The sequence below is a fragment of the Scleropages formosus genome, chromosome 1 (genome assembly GCF_900964775.1).
Source record: "Scleropages formosus chromosome 1, fSclFor1.1, whole genome shotgun sequence".
In the NCBI taxonomy this organism is placed as follows: domain Eukaryota; kingdom Metazoa; phylum Chordata; class Actinopteri; order Osteoglossiformes; family Osteoglossidae; genus Scleropages; species Scleropages formosus.
In genome coordinates this window covers 3,157,472-3,178,850 of record NC_041806.1, presented here as the reverse complement: position 1 = coordinate 3,178,850, position 21,379 = coordinate 3,157,472, and the positions used below count along the sequence as shown (strand labels likewise).

The window sequence follows — 21,379 nt, the reverse complement described above, 5'->3', positions numbered from 1 at the left end:
AGCAGCAGGTTTGGCCTGTGCCTGCTCTCTGGTGGGTTTGGGGTTCGAGTCCCACTTGGGGTGCCTGGCGATGGACTGGCGTCCCATCCTGGGTGTGTCCCCTCCCCCTCCAGCCCTGCGTCCTGTGTTGCCAGGTTAGGCTCCGGCTCGCCTCGACCCCGCTCAAACAAGCGGTTTCAGTCAATATGTGTGTGTGTGTGTGTGTGTGTGTGTGAGAGAACTTTAGGCCAGTCACCAGCACTACATAACATTAATTAGTTGCTAAGCAGAAGATTTTAATGAAAACCTACACTTTTTCAGTTTATTCCATTGTTTTTTCCCTTAATTTTTCCTAAAATTATTAAGGCTTTGAACCCACTCAGATGTGTGCAAGCAGAATCCTAGAAAACTCTGTCATGTAAATCCCCATCCTACACTTCACTACATCTTGTCTGTAAAACATTAATAGCACAGAAGGTGGCAGAGTGGTTAGAGCAGTAACCTTCCAGTTAAATACACTTCTACTGCACTACTCTAGTTCCAGGTATTTACCCTGAACAGATACAGTAGAAATGACCAAGATGTAAAAATAAGCAAATACCTATAAGGAGCTTAGTGTGCACCACACTGGCGTCAATTAAGTAACATAATAATAATAACAAAAATAATAATAATAATATTATTATTTCAGCAGCATATCTATGTTGGCTGACCAAAGGACAGACGGTCAGCGTCGCCAACTGGGCGACTGCCATTGCCTGTAGTCGCTACGAAACAAACAGCAGCAGGAAAACAAAAGGAGCTACAAGCAATCCATCTCTGTGCTCTTGGACCCAGGAAACCTCGAAGGAGACGGACACTGCGTTCTAAACACTGTTCAAAAGAAAACCTCAAAAAGGACTTCACAGAACATTCTCACGACAAACCGAGGGGTCCTCGCTCCAAACGCCCTCTAGTCACATAACTATTTTCTGACTATTGACATATGACAGCAGTGCTAATGATGATGAAGGCATTCAGAAGTGTTACTTCCTCTCCAGGGGCTTCGACCTCACAGGAACCTGCAATCACAGAGTGACTAAACTGGTTCTAATAAACAAACAGCAGCATCCCCCCCGCCAGCTTCTGGAAGTGGAAGACTGCAAAAGTCAGGAAATGTTTTCATCTTTTCAGATCAAAACCATTTTCATCTTTTTAGAACACTCAGTTGAGAGATGATCTTTGCAAAACATTTCCAGTTGAATGCCAATGAAGGATTCCCTTAAGGGCCTTCTGACTCCTCTCTAAATGTCCCATGGCGCAAATGTTCCCCACCCCCACACCAAGTCTTTAAAGGAAACAGGAAGTGACCCACATGATCCCTGTGCTCCCGCCCATGTGACTTCCCGGCTAGCCTGATGTCCACACACGTGTCAGGGGATGCACCTCAGGCCTGCAGCTGCTCGACACTGGGCGTGAGAGTACAGCAAAAACCTGATTGTTGCAGGAAAAAATCCAGCTGTTTAAACAGAGTTTAAGCACCTGGAGATGGATACCCTATAACATCTACAAAACAATCAAATACACCTGAACAAAACTGCAAACAGATCAGATATTGGCATTAAATGCACAGATGCTGTAAACACAGCAACTCAGGGACTGATAGACTGGCTCTTCATTTCACAAACAACTGAAACGAGAAGTCTGTCCATAATTTTAAAATCACAATCACAGTAAACCATTTGTTTTAATAAAAGTTAAATAATACAGATGTCTCCTCGAGTTCTGTCTTCTATCTTTGCCTATTTTAACCTGGTCTACTCAACACAGAGCACCTTGGTGACTGGTACAACAGCAGCCTCCTGGTTGGGTAATCTACCTCAGGTCCAAGTGGTGCAAAGACGGCTCTGGCACACTAAAGACTGTTTCCACGGCAGCTCTGAAGGAATTTGTTTGGTCAAAACAGAAGAAAGCCCTGCCGTGCCAACATTTCAGGAAGCTCCTAGCTATAGCATTACAGAACTTGCAGGAACAACTGATCACTCTGGCAATGAAAGGAATAGGCTATCAATCAAACTTGAGCTTGAGGACTTAAATACGCCAAACCACCATTTGTGACAAAAAGCTCGTCATTTGTACACTCTGCAAAAACTGTGCACCAAACTACTGGTGTTAACTGATAAGCTTTATAACATCTCCAAAATTCACACAATAACATCCTCCTTTATTAGATACAGTAAAGAAGGCCAGAAGAAGGGTGTGTATGGTAGGATTTAAGGAAAAGGGGCATCTGTGGTGCCCTTCCACTTGTCACAGCTGCTACCAGTCTCCACGAAAACCAACCAGCCAATGAAAAGAGTCAGTTGAGAAGCATGTCACACAAACTGTAGCTGTGCTCCATTCTATTTTTAAGGTCCTGGCAGCACTCCCATTAGCAGATGTGATTACTGAGATTAGACAGAAGAAATAGGAAAATGCCGAAGATCATTAAAGTATAAACTGTTCTGACTGAGTTTACTGTTTGGGAGGACATCTAAGGATCATGAGCAGCCCAGACACATGAACTTTGAACAGCACCCTCCCCATCCTAAAACCACACCAGTGGTATATTCAGGTTCCAGTTCACTTCCGCTTGTCCCTCGCTTGAGCTGGCAGATACATATAGGCAACCATGTGTCAAGAGGGAAGCATCTTTGAAACAATGAGTTTAGGCATCAGTGTTTAGCCCTTGCTATCGGAACAAATTCAGGTACAGCAAAAACCTCAGCCCTCTCCTTTAACAGTTTAAATAATGTAAAAATTGAATCATAACACAATACTACACATCATCACTTCACATGTTCCAAAAGCCCCTCTAAAAATGACACAGGACTGACGCAACCAGTCGTAACATATGCACACACACGGTACACAAACATCTGAGGCATCTTCTTCCTTCAGTCGCACTGCTGTGGGTCTCAGTAGACATGCAGGCAGTTATTTCATGGAGAGTGACGCTCTGAACCAGGACTGTGACACCAGCAGTCCCATCCCAGTGGGAAAAGTCCCAGTTTCCAGTAAAACGCCACAGTACTCCCCACCTACCCCCTCTGGGATGTCCCGCAACATCTAAATCATAGGCAAATTAGGACAGTAATTTATGAGAAGATCCCGGGATCAAAAAAACAAAACAAAAAAGGCAGACAGTTGAAAGGGTTACAAAGGGAGAGCACACCACAAGATTTATCCAGAACATATGCAGAGGGAGAGACGGAGGAATATGAAGGAAAATACACTCCTGGAGAGAGGAAGAGGTCACTCAGGCTGTGTGTCCTCTGGATAGATGACAGGAGCACATCAGAACATAGATATTAAAAGTGAAGTCTCCGCAAATTAAATGCTAGTGCGCTTGGTTCGGATCAGGGTCAGATTGTCTATTACGTACATGTGCACAGCAAACATGACAGGAAATTTGATGACAGAACGCGCCGCTCCCCTCCGAGCAGGCGTGCCAAAGAGTCAGAGTGTCATCTAAACACTCCCAATGCCACAGCAGCAGGGCCAAGAGTGAGCATAGCAGTTGAGGCAATAGAGTTGTAATCGGTAGGTTATTAGCTAACAGGAGAAATGTTTCTGGGCCAGAGATGAGTGTGTAGCATAAAAAACAAAGCAGTGAGGAAGAAAGCAGCAATGTCCTTAAAATACAAGCAGCTTTTATCAATAACTGAAGGACCACCACACTCATATATACCTCATGCCAATCAGTTTGAACCCGACCGAGAATCTCTGAATCCCCTCGTCATAGCCATTCCCTTCCTCTCCTAAACATATGCTGCCCTGCTCACACCCCAAGGCCCGCAGTTACGGGCGTGAACGCTGACTAACAGGCCAGCTAAGTGACAGGGCAATGAATATCGCTGTCTGGAAGCACTTGAGATGTCCCTTTTCCTTAGCAAGGAATTATCAAAAAAAAAAAAAACTTGGCACCCTTTCAGATGAATGCAATCGTCTGCTGTAATTGTTTCCTTCAGGTTGAAATATCGCCACCACCTCTCGCACCACCGCACTCCACCAATCACCCCAACAAAACCTTCCCGAACCCACTAACTAATAGGTTTTCATAAAAAAAAAAAAAAACCACAACTGCGCCAGTAAACCTCTCATTAAGCTGTTTTGACAGAATGCATTCAGCACAATGTAGGGTCACAGGTCAAGAGGGCCTAACATGCAGCAGCTGTTGGAAGGTGGGGGCCGCTGCAGTGGTGAGCCCTTGGCGCTGACATCTCCATAACCATGGCAAGCAGGGACGCTGTATGTTTCCTCTTGGTGAAAAACGGGCCTCTGGGAGAGTGCCGGAAGGCACCCATCCCAAACACCTACTAAAAGTGTGAGAAGGTCCAGAAGAACCCAACAGCAACCATGGGCCTCCTCCACCCCTACGGCCATCAGCCTGTCCATCCCGCTCAAATGGCTCAAAACAAGATTGCTTACAGACGCTGCCCTGGGGTTTCCTATTCCGACACGATCGAAAGATTTCTATTGTTGCAAGCACTGAAATGTCATTTTGCAAGGAAACATTAACAGAAACATCATCTTACATATGGCTGTAATACAATTACTGTTTACACTGACACAAATGGAAAAGGGTGAATACATGTGGGCAAACTGGGCAGAACAGCAAGTGTACCTACATCACTCGGAACTGTAGTATAAGAGCTGAAAAAACATGTCAGCCCACTTCCTGATCAAACCTTGTGTAAAGAAAACCAGTTCCCACCAAGTGTACTCAAACATTTCACTAGTGGTGCATTTGTGAACTATAGTCAAAGTGTCTGCATTATTGTCTTTAAAACAGTCTGTAGCACATTTGTGTCTTGAGGTGTATAGAGATCTATCAGACTGAGGATAAAAACAAACTGTTCTGTCAACATGTCACAGTGCAGACAAACATGCAGAATGTAGGATAACAGTGTACTTACCAAAGGAATACCTGAAAAGGGAGAAAAAAGAGGAGAAATGGTCAGACAGATCAGACAACACAACAGCAAAAGTATGAAAGGCAATAACAATTTCCTCTGAAGTCAGAATGTCACAAATTTCAAGTACAGCTCTGAAGTTTCCACATTTAAAAAGGCACCATATTTCACTTATCTCTCTAAGCTAAGAAACTCTTCACTGTTAAAACTATTAGCATTTCGTTAAAGTCAGGAGGAAAATGAGAAATTTACTTTTATAAACTGCTTGATATAGAAAGCAACACAACAACTGATTTATGGTCCCTGAAGAAATAAAACAGACAGTTTCACCAACTTGCAATCCCTTAAAATGTCTTTTAATCGGAAATTTCAGAATTCTATTTTCCATTTTATTTGGCAGATGCTTACATAAACACCGTTCTCTAATGTAAACATTCTTTCATGTGAAGGACTTAAAGCAAACTCTTGGATCACTCATCTTAATCTTAGTGAGTGTAAGACCCATATCCCATAGAACAGGAGCTACAGCTCATCTTATAGAAACATAGCTTCTGAAGCGATGTAATAATTGTACAGTTTCAAAGAATGTAAGGTACTCTGGACAAAATGCATCAGTAGCATCCCTCTGTCTGGTTGGACCCGGCTGAAAACCTACTGAAGTGCTATGATCAGCATCACCTCTCTTCCCCATAACATGAGGACCGACGTGACCTAGGATACTGGTTTCCATTATCATCGGTATGGTTCCCCAAGAACACACACACTTAACCAGACTCCAACCCCCACTCTTTATGAAACTAACTATCACACAAGGTTACATTTCCCTTCCTGTCTTCCACTAACATTGCTTCCTCAAATTAATTACCGATTCTACCAAATTCTTTCTGTGGTTCACTGAGCAAAAAAACCCACCCCCTTTCTCAATGAGACCACCCTGTGCTCAGGATGCTGAGGACCTGGGAGCAGTCTTTTGTGAAAAAATCTGCACATGATCTGTTGTATGTCCATATCCACCATCATATCATGTTGCTGGAGCACATTCCTTAAATGACGTAGAAAAAGCACAAATCTTGCAGTGATCCATAGCTCTGTTAATTCATTAGATTAGATCAAATAAGATATCTTAATGGTGGATACAAAAGCAATGTGCCTCTCTGGGACTGGTTTCAACAATCTAATCGCAAGCACAAACCCCTACCTACTAATGTGGCATTTTATATGAGTGTATATAAATTATAAAGTATATGTATGAGTGTATATTACCCATAACTACACGTCCAACGTAGGGTCACAGTGATCCAGAGCATATAGCATAAGAATACTGCATGATACATGGCACACACTGGAAAGAGTATCTCTCTCTTTCACTCACTCACACACACTCACACAGCAATTTAGACATAAATTTTTCTTAAACATCTGCTCAAGAAACATGTACTTGTTTGTTAACTGTTTAACCATTTTTAAGCTTATACGCAGCTACTTACGTAATTTATACTGGTTTATATACTGGTATGTGACAAATTGGCTGCACTCAAAAATCACGTGTATACATCTAAATCTCTCCTGTTGTTGCAATGCACTTTTCTATTGTCCTCAGAGATGTACACTGCTATGAATCACAGTGCCTGGTAAGTAAATAAACGTAAATGAAAAGTATGTCTTTGGACTGTGAGAAGAAACCAAAGCACCGGCAGGAAACCCACGTGAACACATGGAGAACATGCAAACTGTAAACCAACTGGGCTGGATTTAAATTCACAGCCCAGAAGCTATGTGGCACCAGCACTACTCTCCATGCCATATGAAGTTCTCAACAGAAAATTAGCAAACATTGTGAAATGATAGCCTTTGTTCTCATGGTGATTTGAGTTCATATCAAAGTAGATATCAAGTAGTAGGAAAGTATGAGTGAAGAATGTCTGCAAAGTGAGCCCATACCCTTATAACAGGAAAAACACAAAGTGGCTTTGAAATGATAAATATAACCACTCATTTTCACACATTCAGGACTTGTGATCTTAGTCAGACCACCCAGCCTGCCCTAGTTAAAAAGGTATCAAATCATAACAAAACAAATGCACTATTTCATATATGATAATTCCAAAAGAGAAATAAAAACCAATAATAAAGAAATTTCAAAAGTCCCAAAAAACAACTTACTAACGGTAGTATCACGGTTCATTGTCAGAATTATTTTATGTCATAGTTTCATTACCAGAATTTGATAGCTAATTACAGTCTATTTGACCCTCTTCAACCATTATTAAATGTGGCTTATGCTTTTTCGCTGGCTTAAATTCCTCACCATCACCCCTTTTCCACACTTATAATTATCAAAACCAGATTCATAAACTGAAACCACAACTTTTCAAAACAAACTGCAAACTGTTATTATGAAACACACAAATCATAGCTTGTACTGATATAATTTCCTTTTGACCAAGGTAACTCTAAGAGTTTATCTAGGTTCAGCAGTTGCATCGAAGTTAGCGGGTAAGGCAGGTTTCTGAGTTGCAGCCAATACATTATTATTATTGTTGCCGTTTTTCAAGGTGACTTAGTTTATACAAGGCAAAAAATGTTCAACTAATTAGTCATACATAGTGGTGATCAAAAATATTGGCACCCTTGCTCTTTTTTGCAAATAACTAATGATTTTCTTGAAAAAAATACACTGAACTTGACCCTGATTTGAAGGGTGGTGTCTCCCAACTGCTGTTCTGAACCAAAAACTAACTATCTGTAATGTTAAGAGTGAAATAAAAAATTGTGGAGACCAAATACTCAATTTCAATCTATTTTTTTTTCCACTTTTTTCAACTAAAAATGTTGTGAGTTATCTGCAAAAAGAATGTGGTGCCAATATTGTTGGCCCTGACTGTAAGCTGGGCTTCAAAAAGCCACCTTTCCAATCACTGAAGCAATACTGTGCTGAAACAGAAGCACCAGAAATGCAGCATGCTGCAGTCATTGTGGACAAACCAGTGCTGCTGCTCCACTGTGATGGCATAAACATATAAAAGGACTCAATCCAAAATCAGCAGAACTGTGATGGCTTCAAAGGAGTTTGTTCCTTTCTCCTGCAGCACTGCTCCCTTTCTGTTTGCGCGCTTTTGACTTGGCAACATGATACGATTCCTTAATGCACTATTGCCTGACTGCTTGAAACTGCTCTCACAACTCTAACCCTTCTCCCTAAAGGTCTCTTCCTCCTGTGGCTGCCTTAGGATTTTTATTTCCTTTCCAGAATTACAGATCATAGGCTATGGGTTGAAATCTAGCTCAATCTGTATAGGGTTTGCATGTTCTCCCTGTTCAAATGGGTTTCCTGCAGGTGCTCTGGTTTCCTCCCACAGTCCAAAGTCATGTGTTTCAGGTGAACTGGTGACTATAAATTGCCCTTAGTGTGTGTGTGCGCGTGGAGGCGCTGTGGTGCAGCGGGTTCGGCCTGTGCCTCTTCTCTGGCAGGTCTGGGGTTCAAGTCCTGCTTGGGGTGCCTTGTGACAGACTGGCATCCCATTCTGGGTGTGTTCCCTCCTCCTCTGGCCCTGCACCCTGTGTTGCCAGGTTAGGCTCCGGCTTGCCACGACCCCGCTTGGGACAACCGGTTTCAGACAATATGTGTACGTGTACGTGTGTGTGTGTGCATGAGCAAATGAGTGTATATGATCCCCTTACGATGGGATGGGGTCCTGCATCACACCTTTTGGTTCTGAGATAGAAGGTTGAGGTGGGCAAGAGCCTATCAGACAAGCAGTTGGATGAAATGAATTACAGGCAGTGCTCAACTTACGACACATTCAACTTTCAACCATGCAAACTTACAATGGTCCTCCTGTCAACCTTACTTTAGGTATTTTATTTTTCAATATGTTTGGCTGCAATGTTTAAACGATTGCTCCATCTGCTGTACAATACTATGGGCTGGCTGCGCTGCTGCAAGACCTTAACTCAGTCACTGTACTAATCAGTGCGTAGCATAAAAAAAACTGTACATTGTAAGCTGAGCACTACATGCACTGTTAGTCAGTGCTGCTTTTTGTGACCCTCTGCACTACAGCTCTGGAGGTATGAGGACCGTGGTCAGTTAATAAACATGGCTCCACACTCACCAGAGCTGGCCCACGCTGACAAGGGAGTGGTACAGCACCCAGAGCAGAAACATGATGACCGTGTTGGCCCGGCCGGCCAACAGCACAAAGCCAGACAGCACCAGGCCAGCCAAGGCGATGCCATCCAGGTTGGTGTCCATATCATCCCAGTCAAGGAACCAGAGGAGGGTGGGTGTGTAAGCCAGGGCAGCAGAACCAATCTTCCCACCCACATAACGCTTCACGCTCCTCAGGTACTCCTTGCAGGGCATGAGGCCTCGGTCACCAATCAGCTGCTTGTTCTGGCTGTAGGCCACGAAGAAGGCAACGACTGGTTGGGAACAAATAGACATACATATAGACATGAGACATGAAAGATCAGTGTGACAATAAAGAGGCTATTCATGAGAGCAGAGCAGGAAAAACTCAGGGCCAAGTTCCTGCAGGCTCCAGAGATGCTGTTCACCAGCACATAGCTCCATATTCCTAACAACTATTTACAAAGCCAAATTACCCACATAAAAATTTATACCATGGATGTAAATTTTACTTTCTTTGAATTACAGTGTGTCAGCTGTTAAGATGGACTAATATGCCAATTAAAATAAATGCACCTATGCATTCTTGGACAATTCATGGAAAGGAAATGTATCTCCCAGTGAAGGGAACTTGAGAAACTGCACCAACTTCTCCTCCTCCCATATCCTCACAGTAAGCCAAAGTGTGCTTAGACATCTCCTCCAACTCTAATGTTGGCTTTGGTTTTAAGGGCAACAGCAGGGAGACGGCAAACTCCAAGAAGGGTGTGAGCAGGAGCTGAGAACTAGCAGGAACTCGTTTTACAGGTTCCCACTCCGTAAATTCCGTATGTCCCAGCAAAAGGCCTTAGCTTCTCCACCTCTGGCCGCTTGGTGGTCCCACTTGGAAAAGGTCCAAAATCAGAAGTCTCAAACCCATCTCTTTCAGAGCCACTTCTCCCCTGATCTCCTGACAGCTACACAAGTGAGTCCAACCCCATGTGTTATGACGATCTTTGTAACTGATTTGAGTATCACTTCTACAAGCAGCTACTTGAGGGATGTGAACGGGCAACATAGCGTCTCAGAGAAAAAAGCTGTCTAGTAATAAGGATTGTGTCTAAAAGCCCTCATCTGCTGCTGATGCACAAGTTGTTTACTCAAGTTGCACATCACTTTGGAGAAAAATATAAATGTAAATGAAGCGATAAGTACAATATTTGCGAGGAGGGTTTGAGTAACATTTCAACGTCTGGATTTCTGACTTTACTAGACACTCCAAACTCAGGCTGGGGACGACTAGTTAAACACTAACTGAGGACTAGTGTCGAGATGCAGACTGTTCCCACACAGAAATGTGGTGTCTTCAACACGAATATTTTATGGGCTACACATGTACACTGTACTCTGGGACTCAACTCGTCAACCTGCCACTGCCGCATCTTCCGTGTTAGGACATGTACGTCAGAACAACTAATTCATATTTTAAAAGTGAGCGTTTAACTGAAACAAATGTCATAAGCGCCGGGGGGGCAGGTAACACTGACGTGTTATGGCGCTCACACATTGTCATTTCGCAATGTCACTTTTTGTCTAGAGAACGTTTTTAAATCTCCTGAAAGCCTTACTAACGATTCCCACAGGTGTAAAAGATGTGTGTTGTTAAATTAAAACGAGAGGGGGCAACTCCTGGAACTCACAGTAAATAAAAGCAACGGAGCGCAGTAACACGATTCGCGTCAGCCAGAACGACCCGCTTCGCACAGCCACCGCGCTCTTTTTTTCACTTTTATCGGGCTTATCGGACGCCTCTTGCTTTTCGTCGCCATTTCGGTCGCTTTTCGCTTCCGCCGATTCCCTTGTCAGCTCCGAGGAGCCCGTTCTTCTCTTCCTCAGAGCGCTGCCTACGTTTGCCGCCGCCTCCCCACCAGTCTCCATCTTTCACAGTTGCGCAGGCGCACTCACGCGAGCTGGAGGCGGGAAGGCAGCGCGGCGCGAGCCGAAAGGCTATTGGGCGCCCCGGGCAGCGCGCGATCGTAGCGACGTCTCTTTAATCGAAATTACTGAATTTTCTCAAATGTACAGAGATTTCGCCGATTGCGGTTTTCGTCAATTTCTACAGTTTCTAAAGAGTGACCCCCCAGAAAGGCTGCCCCTATAAGTGTTCCAGTAAATAATAGATTGATGCATGATGAGAAATCATTTACAGATAACACGTTTTATTAGAAATTATGACACATTTTCAGATGTAATTATAATTATGTACCTCACAGCGCATTGGGGTTGGATGATAATACGTTTTGTGTCACCCCATCATCATAACTTTTCAAACAATAAAAGACATACAGATCACAGCAATCGGAAGTACAGCTTAATATGATGGGGAAAACATCAACATAAATAAACAAATAAATAAAGCAACAGCACGAGGAACACATGATAATGATACACTGGATTTGCACTTGTTCCGTACCCGGTTTTTACCATAGTTTCTGAGACATTTGCTCAATGACCTGGTGTTGTTTAAACAAAAATGCCTTGAAAACCTGTTATTGCTAGTTTTTGATGTTTGAATAGGCTTTAGAAAGACATAAAAATTACATGCATGTAAATATTTTGTCTTGAACATCACAGTCTAAAGCTTCCCCCTCCCCGACCACTCGTTTTATTAATACTTTACTAAATCTGTTCATTTTATTGCGGTGTATTGTAACAACATCGAGACTAAATTTTCTGTCAAATATTTTTTAAAAAATGTAAATATTCAACATCTTTTTTAGAAAAAAAAATTCCTTGCAAGAAATGCATTTTGAGCATAGAATTTTTGATGAGAATGCCTTTTAATATTTTCTTTCAACAGATTAAATGCTTTCTAAAAAGCATCATTAAAATTTAAGGAAGTTTACCTCGCTTGATAATATCAATGCACTTTTCAGAGCTGAAGAATAGCATAACCCTGTAATTTAACCTATTCAAAAATCCTCACAAAAAACCCTAGAACGCACTTTCGCCCTTGAATGCGCTAATGTTATCTAACATATTTTATTTTTCGCCAAGTTATTTTATCTTATTTCCCAGTCAACATGACAGATGTACTGAAGCAAATTTATTCCACCTCACACTTTGACCAGAAGTGAACAAACGAGTAATTTTACAGCGCACAATAGGTCAAAGAAAATAGTACAAAATTAAAACTGATGTACAAATCTGTAAAGAATAGCACGGAACCTAACGATTAGTTTTTAAAAGAGTGATAATTTGCATGTGTTTATAATAAAGTTATTTGACTGGCAAAGCACTGTTACTGTCAACTTAGTGTTAAGAAACCCTCATTTTACAAGTAGTCCTTTTTAAACGTCTCACACATGTTGCTAGGGAAAATACACTCTTAATACTGTATATTTTCTATAAACTTTTTTGTTTCCTTATTATTATTATTATTATTATTATTATTATTATTATTATTTTAATTGCTTTCATTATTATTAATATTAATATTAATTTTAATAATAACAATAATATTAAGAATAAAAAAATGTATTAATTCATTACAAATTAATTTAATTAATCTATTTTTAAAACTAAATCATGCCACAGTTAGTTTTTAACCAGTTTAAACGCCACGGATTCTTCCTGACTTGTCGTTTAAAAGGGGTTTTTTTTTTTTTCAAAGGACGTTTTTGTTACATGTATGGAGATGCGTTCAGCGAGACTGATGTGCACACGCTCCGAGGACTTGCGTTGAAGGATCAGCTCCACCTGTTTCCACAAGGGACTCGGAGCTCATAACACACTCATAAAGTATTCAGTCACGCGCCGTTCGGAGGCTACTGTGTTACAAAACAGAATTCCTACACCTGATCACTGGAGAAAACAAGTTTTTTGTGCTTTTTTTTTTTTCCTTTGGGAATGCGTCATCCGAGGCAATAAGTTCTGGAAGAACTGTTTGCATTACAATTGAATTGCACTGTAATTTACTGGACAAGTCACTCTGAAAAGTACACTTTTGTTTTATTAAAAAAAAAAAAAACAAACGAAAACAGTATTTTGTGCGTTTATAAGCCTGTTTATAGCGCGATTGTCGGCGGTGACATTGCCGTTAATTCAAAAGTAGGGACATGATGGACATTTCCTGCATTTCCCGAGCTCGGTGTACTGGATGTCCACCTTAGGACCTGCACCACAGGGCAGTACTGCGCTGCAGCACTGTGCTTTACTCTGCTGATGTGCTGCTGATGTAGCGAAGCAGGGAGCGCAGCTCGGCGGTGGGAGGGAGACACGTGGCCGATGACACACAGGAAGGTGGAGAGGGGGACGGAGCTCCATCTGAACTTCTCGCAGACCAGTCCCCTCTTCAGTGGAGCGCATCGCGGAGCTCAACAGGAGGACACCGGAGCCAGGAGGACACCAGGAGCGGAGCAGCTGCCGAGGCGATCTCTCCTCGCCATGGTTGGCTGTGCGTAAAAACGCACTCGATTCCGTTCGGCTCCGATCATACGAGACTCGCCCAGGCAGGTCCGTTTCTCCTCCCCCCCCACCCCCCCCGGTCTGGAACATCTTCCACCATCAGATCAGCATCAGGGTTCGAGATGACCGAGGAGAATGACCCCTCCCTCGGCCACCCTCCCTGCAGTCCTTCTGGAACCGCGAGCTCCGCGTCTCAGCAGGACTCGGACTCGGACGCGCCCTCCTCGCCCCCGGGCGCCAAGAAGCCCGGCGGCGGCGGCGACGAGGACGAGCGCTTCCCCGCGTGCATCCGCGACGCCGTTTCCCAGGTGCTCAAGGGGTACGACTGGTCCCTGGTGCCGGTGCCCGCGCGCGGCGGCCCCGGCGCGTCCCTCAAGAGCAAGCCGCACGTGAAGCGGCCCATGAACGCGTTCATGGTGTGGGCGCAGGCGGCGCGCAGGAAGCTCGCGGACCAGTACCCGCACCTGCACAACGCCGAGCTCAGCAAGACCCTGGGCAAGCTCTGGAGGTGAGTGGGATCGAGCTTGTGCCAATGCCGGTCCAGTGACAAAGAAGGTACAGCAACTGGTCTCATCTGGCTGCGCCAAATCTGGACCTTTTACTGATTCAGTGGATGATCCACTATTGTCTGGTCCAACGGATGGTCCAGTTACTGGTCCAATGGATTGCCCAGCGTCTGGCGTAATATGGCTGGTTCAGTGTTTCGTCCAGCATCTTGTGCAGCTACTGGTCCAAAGACAGCTTGTTTTTGGTGCCATTCAGTGCTATGTGCTCTTAACATGTTACTCCTCTTCTCCTACTGTAATGCATACATTGTATTTCTCTGAGATGTACGTAGCTTTGGAGAAAAGCGTCGGCTAAATGAATAAATGTACATGTAAATGTAAACTCCAACACTGCTGAAGCTGTTCTAAAGAGCACGACAAGCATCTATATGAATGGATTTGTTTTAAAAGGAAACTTCCCCGAAAGTGTTTGATTTAAATGTGCAAAAAATCCTGGGGATGTTTTTCTGAACTGTTCCCTGATACAACTTCCACCCAGTAGTGTTTGCTGGTCAGCAACATTTTTTCCTTTGCAATTTCTGCTACTATCATTGTGCCCAGAACAAATAAGCAGCTTAAAACAGGAGTAAATTTAACTCTGAAATGAGGCGTATGACCTGTAGTGTTTATCCTTCTCTCGCTGATGTCATTGTTAACGATGAACTCGGTAAGCGGTGATGTTGCTGCCGATGAGGATGATGAAGGGTATCATTCGCCGCAGGCTGCTGTCGGAAAACGAGAAGCGGCCGTTTGTGGACGAAGCCGAAAGACTGAGGGTCCAGCACAAGAAGGACCACCCGGATTACAAATACCAGCCGCGTCGGAGGAAAAACACCAAGACAGGGCAGAGCGACTCGGACTCCAGCGCCGAGATGAACCACCACCACCACCCGCCGGGACAGATGTACAAAGCTGAGACCGCTCTGGGCAGGCTCGGAGGCCTAGGAGATGGACGCCACCACTCGGACCACACAGGTGAGAAGCATGCAAGCCTAACAAAACATATGTAGGGCACAGGTTTCGTTCCCTAGGTGTATTTATCCTTGATAAGTAGAATAATAGATATTCAGATTATCATAATAGCATCTCTGATGCACCTAAGCAATAATATAGTAAAGCAATGTACATTGTGTTAAAAAAGAACCTTAATAATGCAGATATTCTTTCATACTTTCAAACTTTTCGTAATTCATACCATTTATACCGCGATGAGAAAAGTGTATCTCTGCTTACCAAGCGAAAGCTATCCATGCTGTGGATTTCATACCCTCTTATGTCTTAACGCTTACATTTTTTGCATTGATTTCTCAGATGTGCATTGTTTTGGAGAAAGACTCTAAATAAAAGATAAAGTAAAAGTAAAATAATATATAACTAATCATCAAAGCTCTTCAGCTAGTAAAAACTAATCTGATCAAGCAACTTACGCTCTGTAAAAAAATTCAACTCCATTCATTTGCATACATTTCGGTACCTTCAAGCCGTGGTTTAAGCCATAATTTATACCACGGTTAACTGAAATCAAGTACCGAGTCGCCTTTTTTCTTCCTCCGAGGTCAAGCCCACGGACCCCCGACTCCTCCGACGACTCCGAAAACGGACCTGAACTACGCGGGGAAACAGGACCTCAAGTACGACGGCCGACGCCTCGCGGACAGCAGCCGGCAGAACATAGACTTCAGCAACGTGGACATCTCGGAGCTCAGCACCGACGTCATCAGCAACATGGAGGCCTTCGACGTCCACGAGTTCGACCAGTACCTGCCCCCAAACAGCCACGCGACGGGCGTCGCCGCGGCCGCGCCGGCAGGGCCGTCCTCCGAGCAGGTTCAAGGACAGAGCCCGGCCGGAGGCTCCCCCTACGGCGCCTCGTACGGCCACTCGAGCGGCGCGGCGTGGAGCCACAAGACGGCCGCGTCCCCTTCCCCCGGCGCCGACGGCGAGGCCGGGCAGCAGAGGCCTCACATCAAAACGGAGCAGCTGAGCCCGAGCCACTACAGCGAGCGCGTCCACGAGTCTCCCTCGCACCCCGAATACGGCTCCTACGGCGCCCAGGCCTGCTTGAGCTCGTCGGTGGCCGCGCCCTTCTCCGGCGGCCCCTGCGACTACGCAGACCTCCAGGGCTCCACGTACTATAGCCCCTATTCCAGCTACCCGTCCGGCATCTACCAGTACCCGTACTTCCATCCGTCTCGCCGGCCCTACGCCACTCCCATCCTCAACAGCCTGTCGGTGCCGTCCGCTCACAGCCCCACGGCCTCCTGGGAGCAGCCTGTGTACACCACCCTTACCAGGCCTTAATGAGCCCCACACAAAAGAGCGCTCCGGTCTTCGGTCACCGCATCTCCCGGACCCGCCAGCGTCCTCTAGTATTTCTGCACTAATCACGGAATAGAATTATGTAATAGCTATTACATAAGCGTTAAAAGAAGGAAAAAAGAAGTGCCTGCTGATTTTGTATAAGAATCAAATCACTCTGACTTTCTTCGCCTTTAACCGCTTCTTTCGCGGATGTATAACTGCGTCGTTTTTAAATGAAGGCGTCCTTTTTACGCACCTGGACCGAACTCATAGGTACTCCGCACGTGTCCGTACCTGGGTGCACCTGGAGGGGGATTCCTTTTAAAATACTGGACAATGCAGGGGACACTGGTGTTCCACGTCTGGCAGTGAAACTGGTGGCAAATACATTTGTAGATACATATATATATATATATATATATATTTTTTTTTTTTTTTTTTCTTTTTTCTTCATCAATGGGACCAATTGTGTGATTTAAAAATCATCCTGCAACAGCTCTGTCTGCTCCCCTCTAGCAATCTTATACCTTCACTTATTTGGTAAGTCATGTGCTCATCTTGCCAGATCTGGGGAGGAAAAAAATTTATCCTGTTTTTACATTAAATGCATCCTGTTTTACCTTAAAATCTTCCATTCCTGTTTAGAGTTGTGACACTGATATCATGTCACATTAATTATGCGATTACACGCATCACATTCTGTTCTGGAAACTGCAATCCATAATTTCAAAACCGTGTCGAAATCTCTGCCCAGCCAGACTTTTAATATTAAATTCTCAGTTCAAAACATTAAGAAACAACCACTGCACAGCACTGTTCCGGATTAATTTAAATTTTTACTATTATTAGTATTATCATCATGGTTAAATAATGCAAACAATAATAATAATAATAATAATAATAATAATAATAATAATAACAGTTGACAGATGACATGGCATATTGTGGAACAGGTGCCTAAACCCATCCATTCCGTTGAGGGATTAGTCTCGACCTGGGGTTCAAGTTGAACCAGTAACATGATACCCAGCCCTCTGTGAGTGAAGGACCAGCTGTACCACGCAGGAGCTGGACTGGAGACCCCATTTCCGTCACTCTCTTGGACCGCGACTAAAATGTGGATTTTTATTTCCCTTTTTGTAAGAACGAAAAGGACGAACCGGGGAACCCTTGTGTGCTGCAGCCTGTGGACTTGGACTAACAAAGACCATGAGTAGTAGCTTGTGTGTGTGTATGTGTATGTGTGTGTGTGTGTGTGTGTGTGTGTGTGTGTGTGTGTGTGCTCTCATCGTGTGTCTCTACTGAGGTTTTTCTATGCCGGATATATGATAACTTTAAAATTGTCGCAATAACTCGTGCCTTCAGATGCCTTTTTTTTTTTTTTAACGTTTTACTATTTTTGCTATATTTTTTCTTAAAATGATATGTGGAATCCATGTGCAGCTTGCAATCTATTTCTTTCTAATCTACTGTAAAAAAAGGAAAGTATCTTGTAGAAGTTTGCCACCTTCCTTATATTGCGTGCAATTTGTCTAATGGGCCACAACTGCATTCCATACCTAGAGAAAACATTGGGTTTTGTACGGATCCAGACCTCATCCCATGTAAATCTGTCGATATTTAAACTTGTCTGAGAAGGAGAGCCTTTCCCATATAAGAAACAAAAACACGGCAGAGGTCTTATTAATCAAATCCATGGTAGAGGTCTTATTCTGTGTTTGCTAGAAAATTGCACAAGTGAAGCTAACATTTGTTTTGCCGGTACGCTTCCAAAATGAAAAATAAATAAACTATTTTTAACGGCTTGTACTTTTGCTTATTTGAGAACATCAGAACCCTATTGATGTCGGAAATATTCTGCTGATATAGTTATAAGTACTGGAGCTTCCAGCTCAGCTTCTGCGGGCTTTGCGTGTTCCCCCCGTGTTCGTGTGGGTTTCTTCCGGGTGCTCTGGTTTCCTCCCACAGTCCAAAGTCGTGTGTTTCGGGTGTACAGGCGATTGCCCTTAGCGTGTGTATTGTGAGTTAATGAGAGTGTGTGACTGCCCTGCCACAGAGTGAGTTCCCCTTCAGGATTTACCCTGTCTCACACCTAGTGCCTCTGGGATAGATTCTGAACCACTGCAACCCTGCATTGGGCCAGCAGGTATTTGTGATGGATGGATGGATGGATGGATGGATGGATGGATGGATGAATGGATGGATGGATGGATGGACGGATGGATGGACCTGCACCTTTTACATTAGAAAGGAATACTAAAAAGTGACACATTTGTGCTCATTATATAGTATTACATCTCCAGTAACTTTCAGCGATGCGCATCTGTGTTAGCGTGGGCTAAACTGGCATAGCGTATAGTATTTACTGGAGTATTTTACACGAAATGCATGCTTTAAAGTCAGTTTTTAGTTTCTATTAGTTTTAGCAGGCTGATCCCATGGGAGACGTCTCACTAGTCTACTTGCTCATGCAGTTCTCCGTATGTCTCTATCACCAATCTGTCGAGAAGCATATTTTCCGACAGATGGATGCATGGCACGGACGAGGGCTGATGTTCTACTCCAGGGTGGGCTTGGTTTCTCCTAAGCAGTTCTGTTGCCATAGTCTCTCTAGGGTTTGTGTTAGAGGTTGGGTCTTTAGGGAGACTGCGGAATTGGGCTTGGAAATCGTTGTGTCACGAAGGACAGAGCAAGCTGTAAAACAAGGAACTTCTCCACTCTCCAGGATGGTGAGCAAACCTGCTCCTGAAGTGTAGGGGATCCAGACTGAAAAAACATGCAAAGCGGTGAGTGAAAAAAGCCATTTGTGCATCGCTCCCATCTGGGAGAACGTTCGTCCGATTTCCCGATAAAAACGAGAAATGCAACTAACTGTATCGCAGGAAAAGCAGAAGACATGTTCTGAAGCTCATGTTCCACAACGCCCCACGAGGCAGAGTCAACGTGCGCATTCCTCGGTCGGTTTCCGAAATAACAGCTGCATCGCTATTTTTTTCCCTCTTTCTCGGCTCTCGCTCGTGGGCCTTCCAGAAGACAGCTGTCTTCGATTTCAGGAAGTCGAGCTGATTCTTGGAAGCGACGCTTCTCTCACTCAAAGCCCTCAGATGCCACTGCTAGATTAACTCTTCGGCTTGGCGTTTCGCTCTCTTTGCCCAAACCCAAGCTGTTCGGCGGGATACAAAGGAGATGTTCGCAATCCCTGTACGCCAAGGCATTTGCTCATTTGCTTACCCTCATATGTGTCGAGGTAGTTGCTTAACCAAGGAAAAGCTCCAAAAACTAACACCCGTGCACAGAAACGCATGTGGATCATCCGTCCGTCATGGAGAACTGCAGGTCCGAGGTGATCCAGAGTCTATTCCGGAGGCATAAGCGGTGACTCAGGGTGGCACCCTGGACAGGAGTAGTCCAAGAGAGCTGTGTTTGTGGGGACTTCATTATTGGAAGGAGAATGCTTGTAACAACATGGACGGTTCAGCATCGGACCCGGAGCATTCGCACGGTTCCTCGCCGGTCCCGGTTCACTTGGACGACGCTTCGGACTGTACGATGAACCCACGCCGATCGGAGAAGACCTATACACCAACGCGGGGAGAACACGTCAAGCCCGCACAGAATGAGCTGGCGGCCCGATGGCTTGAACCGGCACCGCCGGAGCCGCGAGGCAGCAGCACTACCGTGCCAACTGGACGGGGACATGCATAACGCAACCCAACGCATCAAAAGAGCCCTACTCGGCGGACTTGTCCTATTGCCAGCTCCCGGCAGGCAGCATCACCAAGCAACAAAGCCGTCTTACCCCGCGGCTGCAGCACCCTAGCGCTGGCAGCACCGCAGCTTCCTTACCAGGTGTTACCAGGCTGCGAGAGTGGGGGGGACGTGAATCTGACAATCCCACGTCTCCGCGGTCTAATCACTTTTGGCAACCCGCCACTCTGGGGATAATCCATCTGTCGATAGCGTTCTGAAAACCGCTCGTGTGGAAAATAGACATTTGCGCGTGAGCGTGTGTACGTGTGTGCGGGCGGGGTGTTCGTGTGCGTAATAACTTCCGCTTAATGTAATAACTGAAAAGTGGGCGGGAACGGGGCACGGGGGGACAGGAGGGGACGGTGGGGTGGAGCAGTAGTCACCGAGTCACTGGAAGTTACTTTGAATGATCAGCGTAAGTCCTTCACGTACCGGACCACGTAGAAAATGCCCAGTACTGCCTTCGTCTTCTACTCCCCCAGCCCTTTATATGTCTTTTGGAGGAAAAGTAAGCGAAAGGTTGAGGAAAACGAAAACAAATGGAAGGACGTGGGTTTCGAAGTTTCCATAGACACGCCGTCCGACACTAAGGACTCGCGTGTGGGTTTTATACGAGGGCTCCGCTGACCGTTCCTCTTATTCCCAGTCTAAAGCCATGAGGCAACCGGAGGGTGGCACGTTGGCACGCTGGCCCCAGAACCCCCCGTGTGCCCCACAAATGCCAGGGTGAGCCAGGAAGGGGGACAATGGGAGGATTTACAGATTAGGCCGTCCCTCTGCTCCGGTGGAACGGGTCGTCGCAGAGACGTCCCCATATGCTGGACAGACTGGGCTCTTGGTTAGTTCCTTTAGTCCGGTTAAATATGTAAAACTTGCGTCGCCCCGATTATCCCTGAAGCTGTTTAAACTGTGACCAGCAATGCTGATGGAAGCAACACCAGGTGATGTGTGCAAAATAATTTATTATAGCGAAGTGGGGCGGCAACGTGGCAGAACGAGTAGCGCGGCTGGGTGGTGCGAGAGGACATGGGTTCGATCTCCACTCAGTCTGTGTGGAGTTTGCATGTTCTCCCCGTGTCTGTGTGGGTTTCCTCCAGGTGCTCTGGTTTCTTCCCACACTCCAAAGACATGTTGTTCACGTTCCCCCATAGCGTGTGGGCGACAGAGAGAGTGTGTGTGTTCCACTGATGTACAGATGAGTGACCCAGTGTAAGCAGTGTATCTAGCAGTGTAAATCACTGTGGTGAATAAGGTGTGTGGGCTGACAACACTACATCGAGTTCGTGGGAAGT

The 21,379-nt window shown here is 45.0% G+C and overlaps 3 protein-coding genes across 3 annotated transcripts in view; 1 reads left to right on the top strand and 2 right to left on the bottom strand.

The window, feature by feature from the left end:
- lmf1 (lipase maturation factor 1) overlaps positions 1 to 10,962 on the bottom strand; it is a 42,854-nt gene extending 31,892 nt beyond the window's left edge. The window contains exons 1-3 of the mRNA XM_018745414.2: positions 10,725 to 10,962; positions 9,029 to 9,338; positions 4,917 to 4,927 (exon numbers count right to left, since the gene is read on the bottom strand). Coding sequence (XP_018600930.2) covers positions 4,917 to 4,927; positions 9,029 to 9,338; positions 10,725 to 10,962 — 559 coding nt within the window. The remainder of the gene's footprint in view (positions 1 to 4,916; positions 4,928 to 9,028; positions 9,339 to 10,724) is intronic.
- The window catches only part of LOC108930258 (zinc finger protein 420-like), a 1,123,701-nt gene that overhangs the window by 175,421 nt on the left and 926,901 nt on the right, over positions 1 to 21,379 (bottom strand). The window lies entirely within an intron of this gene.
- Positions 13,343 to 16,730, top strand: sox8a (SRY-box transcription factor 8a). Its single transcript, XM_029252444.1, has 3 exons — positions 13,343 to 13,999; positions 14,758 to 15,011; positions 15,592 to 16,730. Exons 1-3 carry the CDS (start codon positions 13,614 to 13,616, stop codon positions 16,335 to 16,337), a joined length of 1,386 nt encoding a protein of 461 aa, XP_029108277.1. The 5' UTR covers positions 13,343 to 13,613; the 3' UTR covers positions 16,338 to 16,730.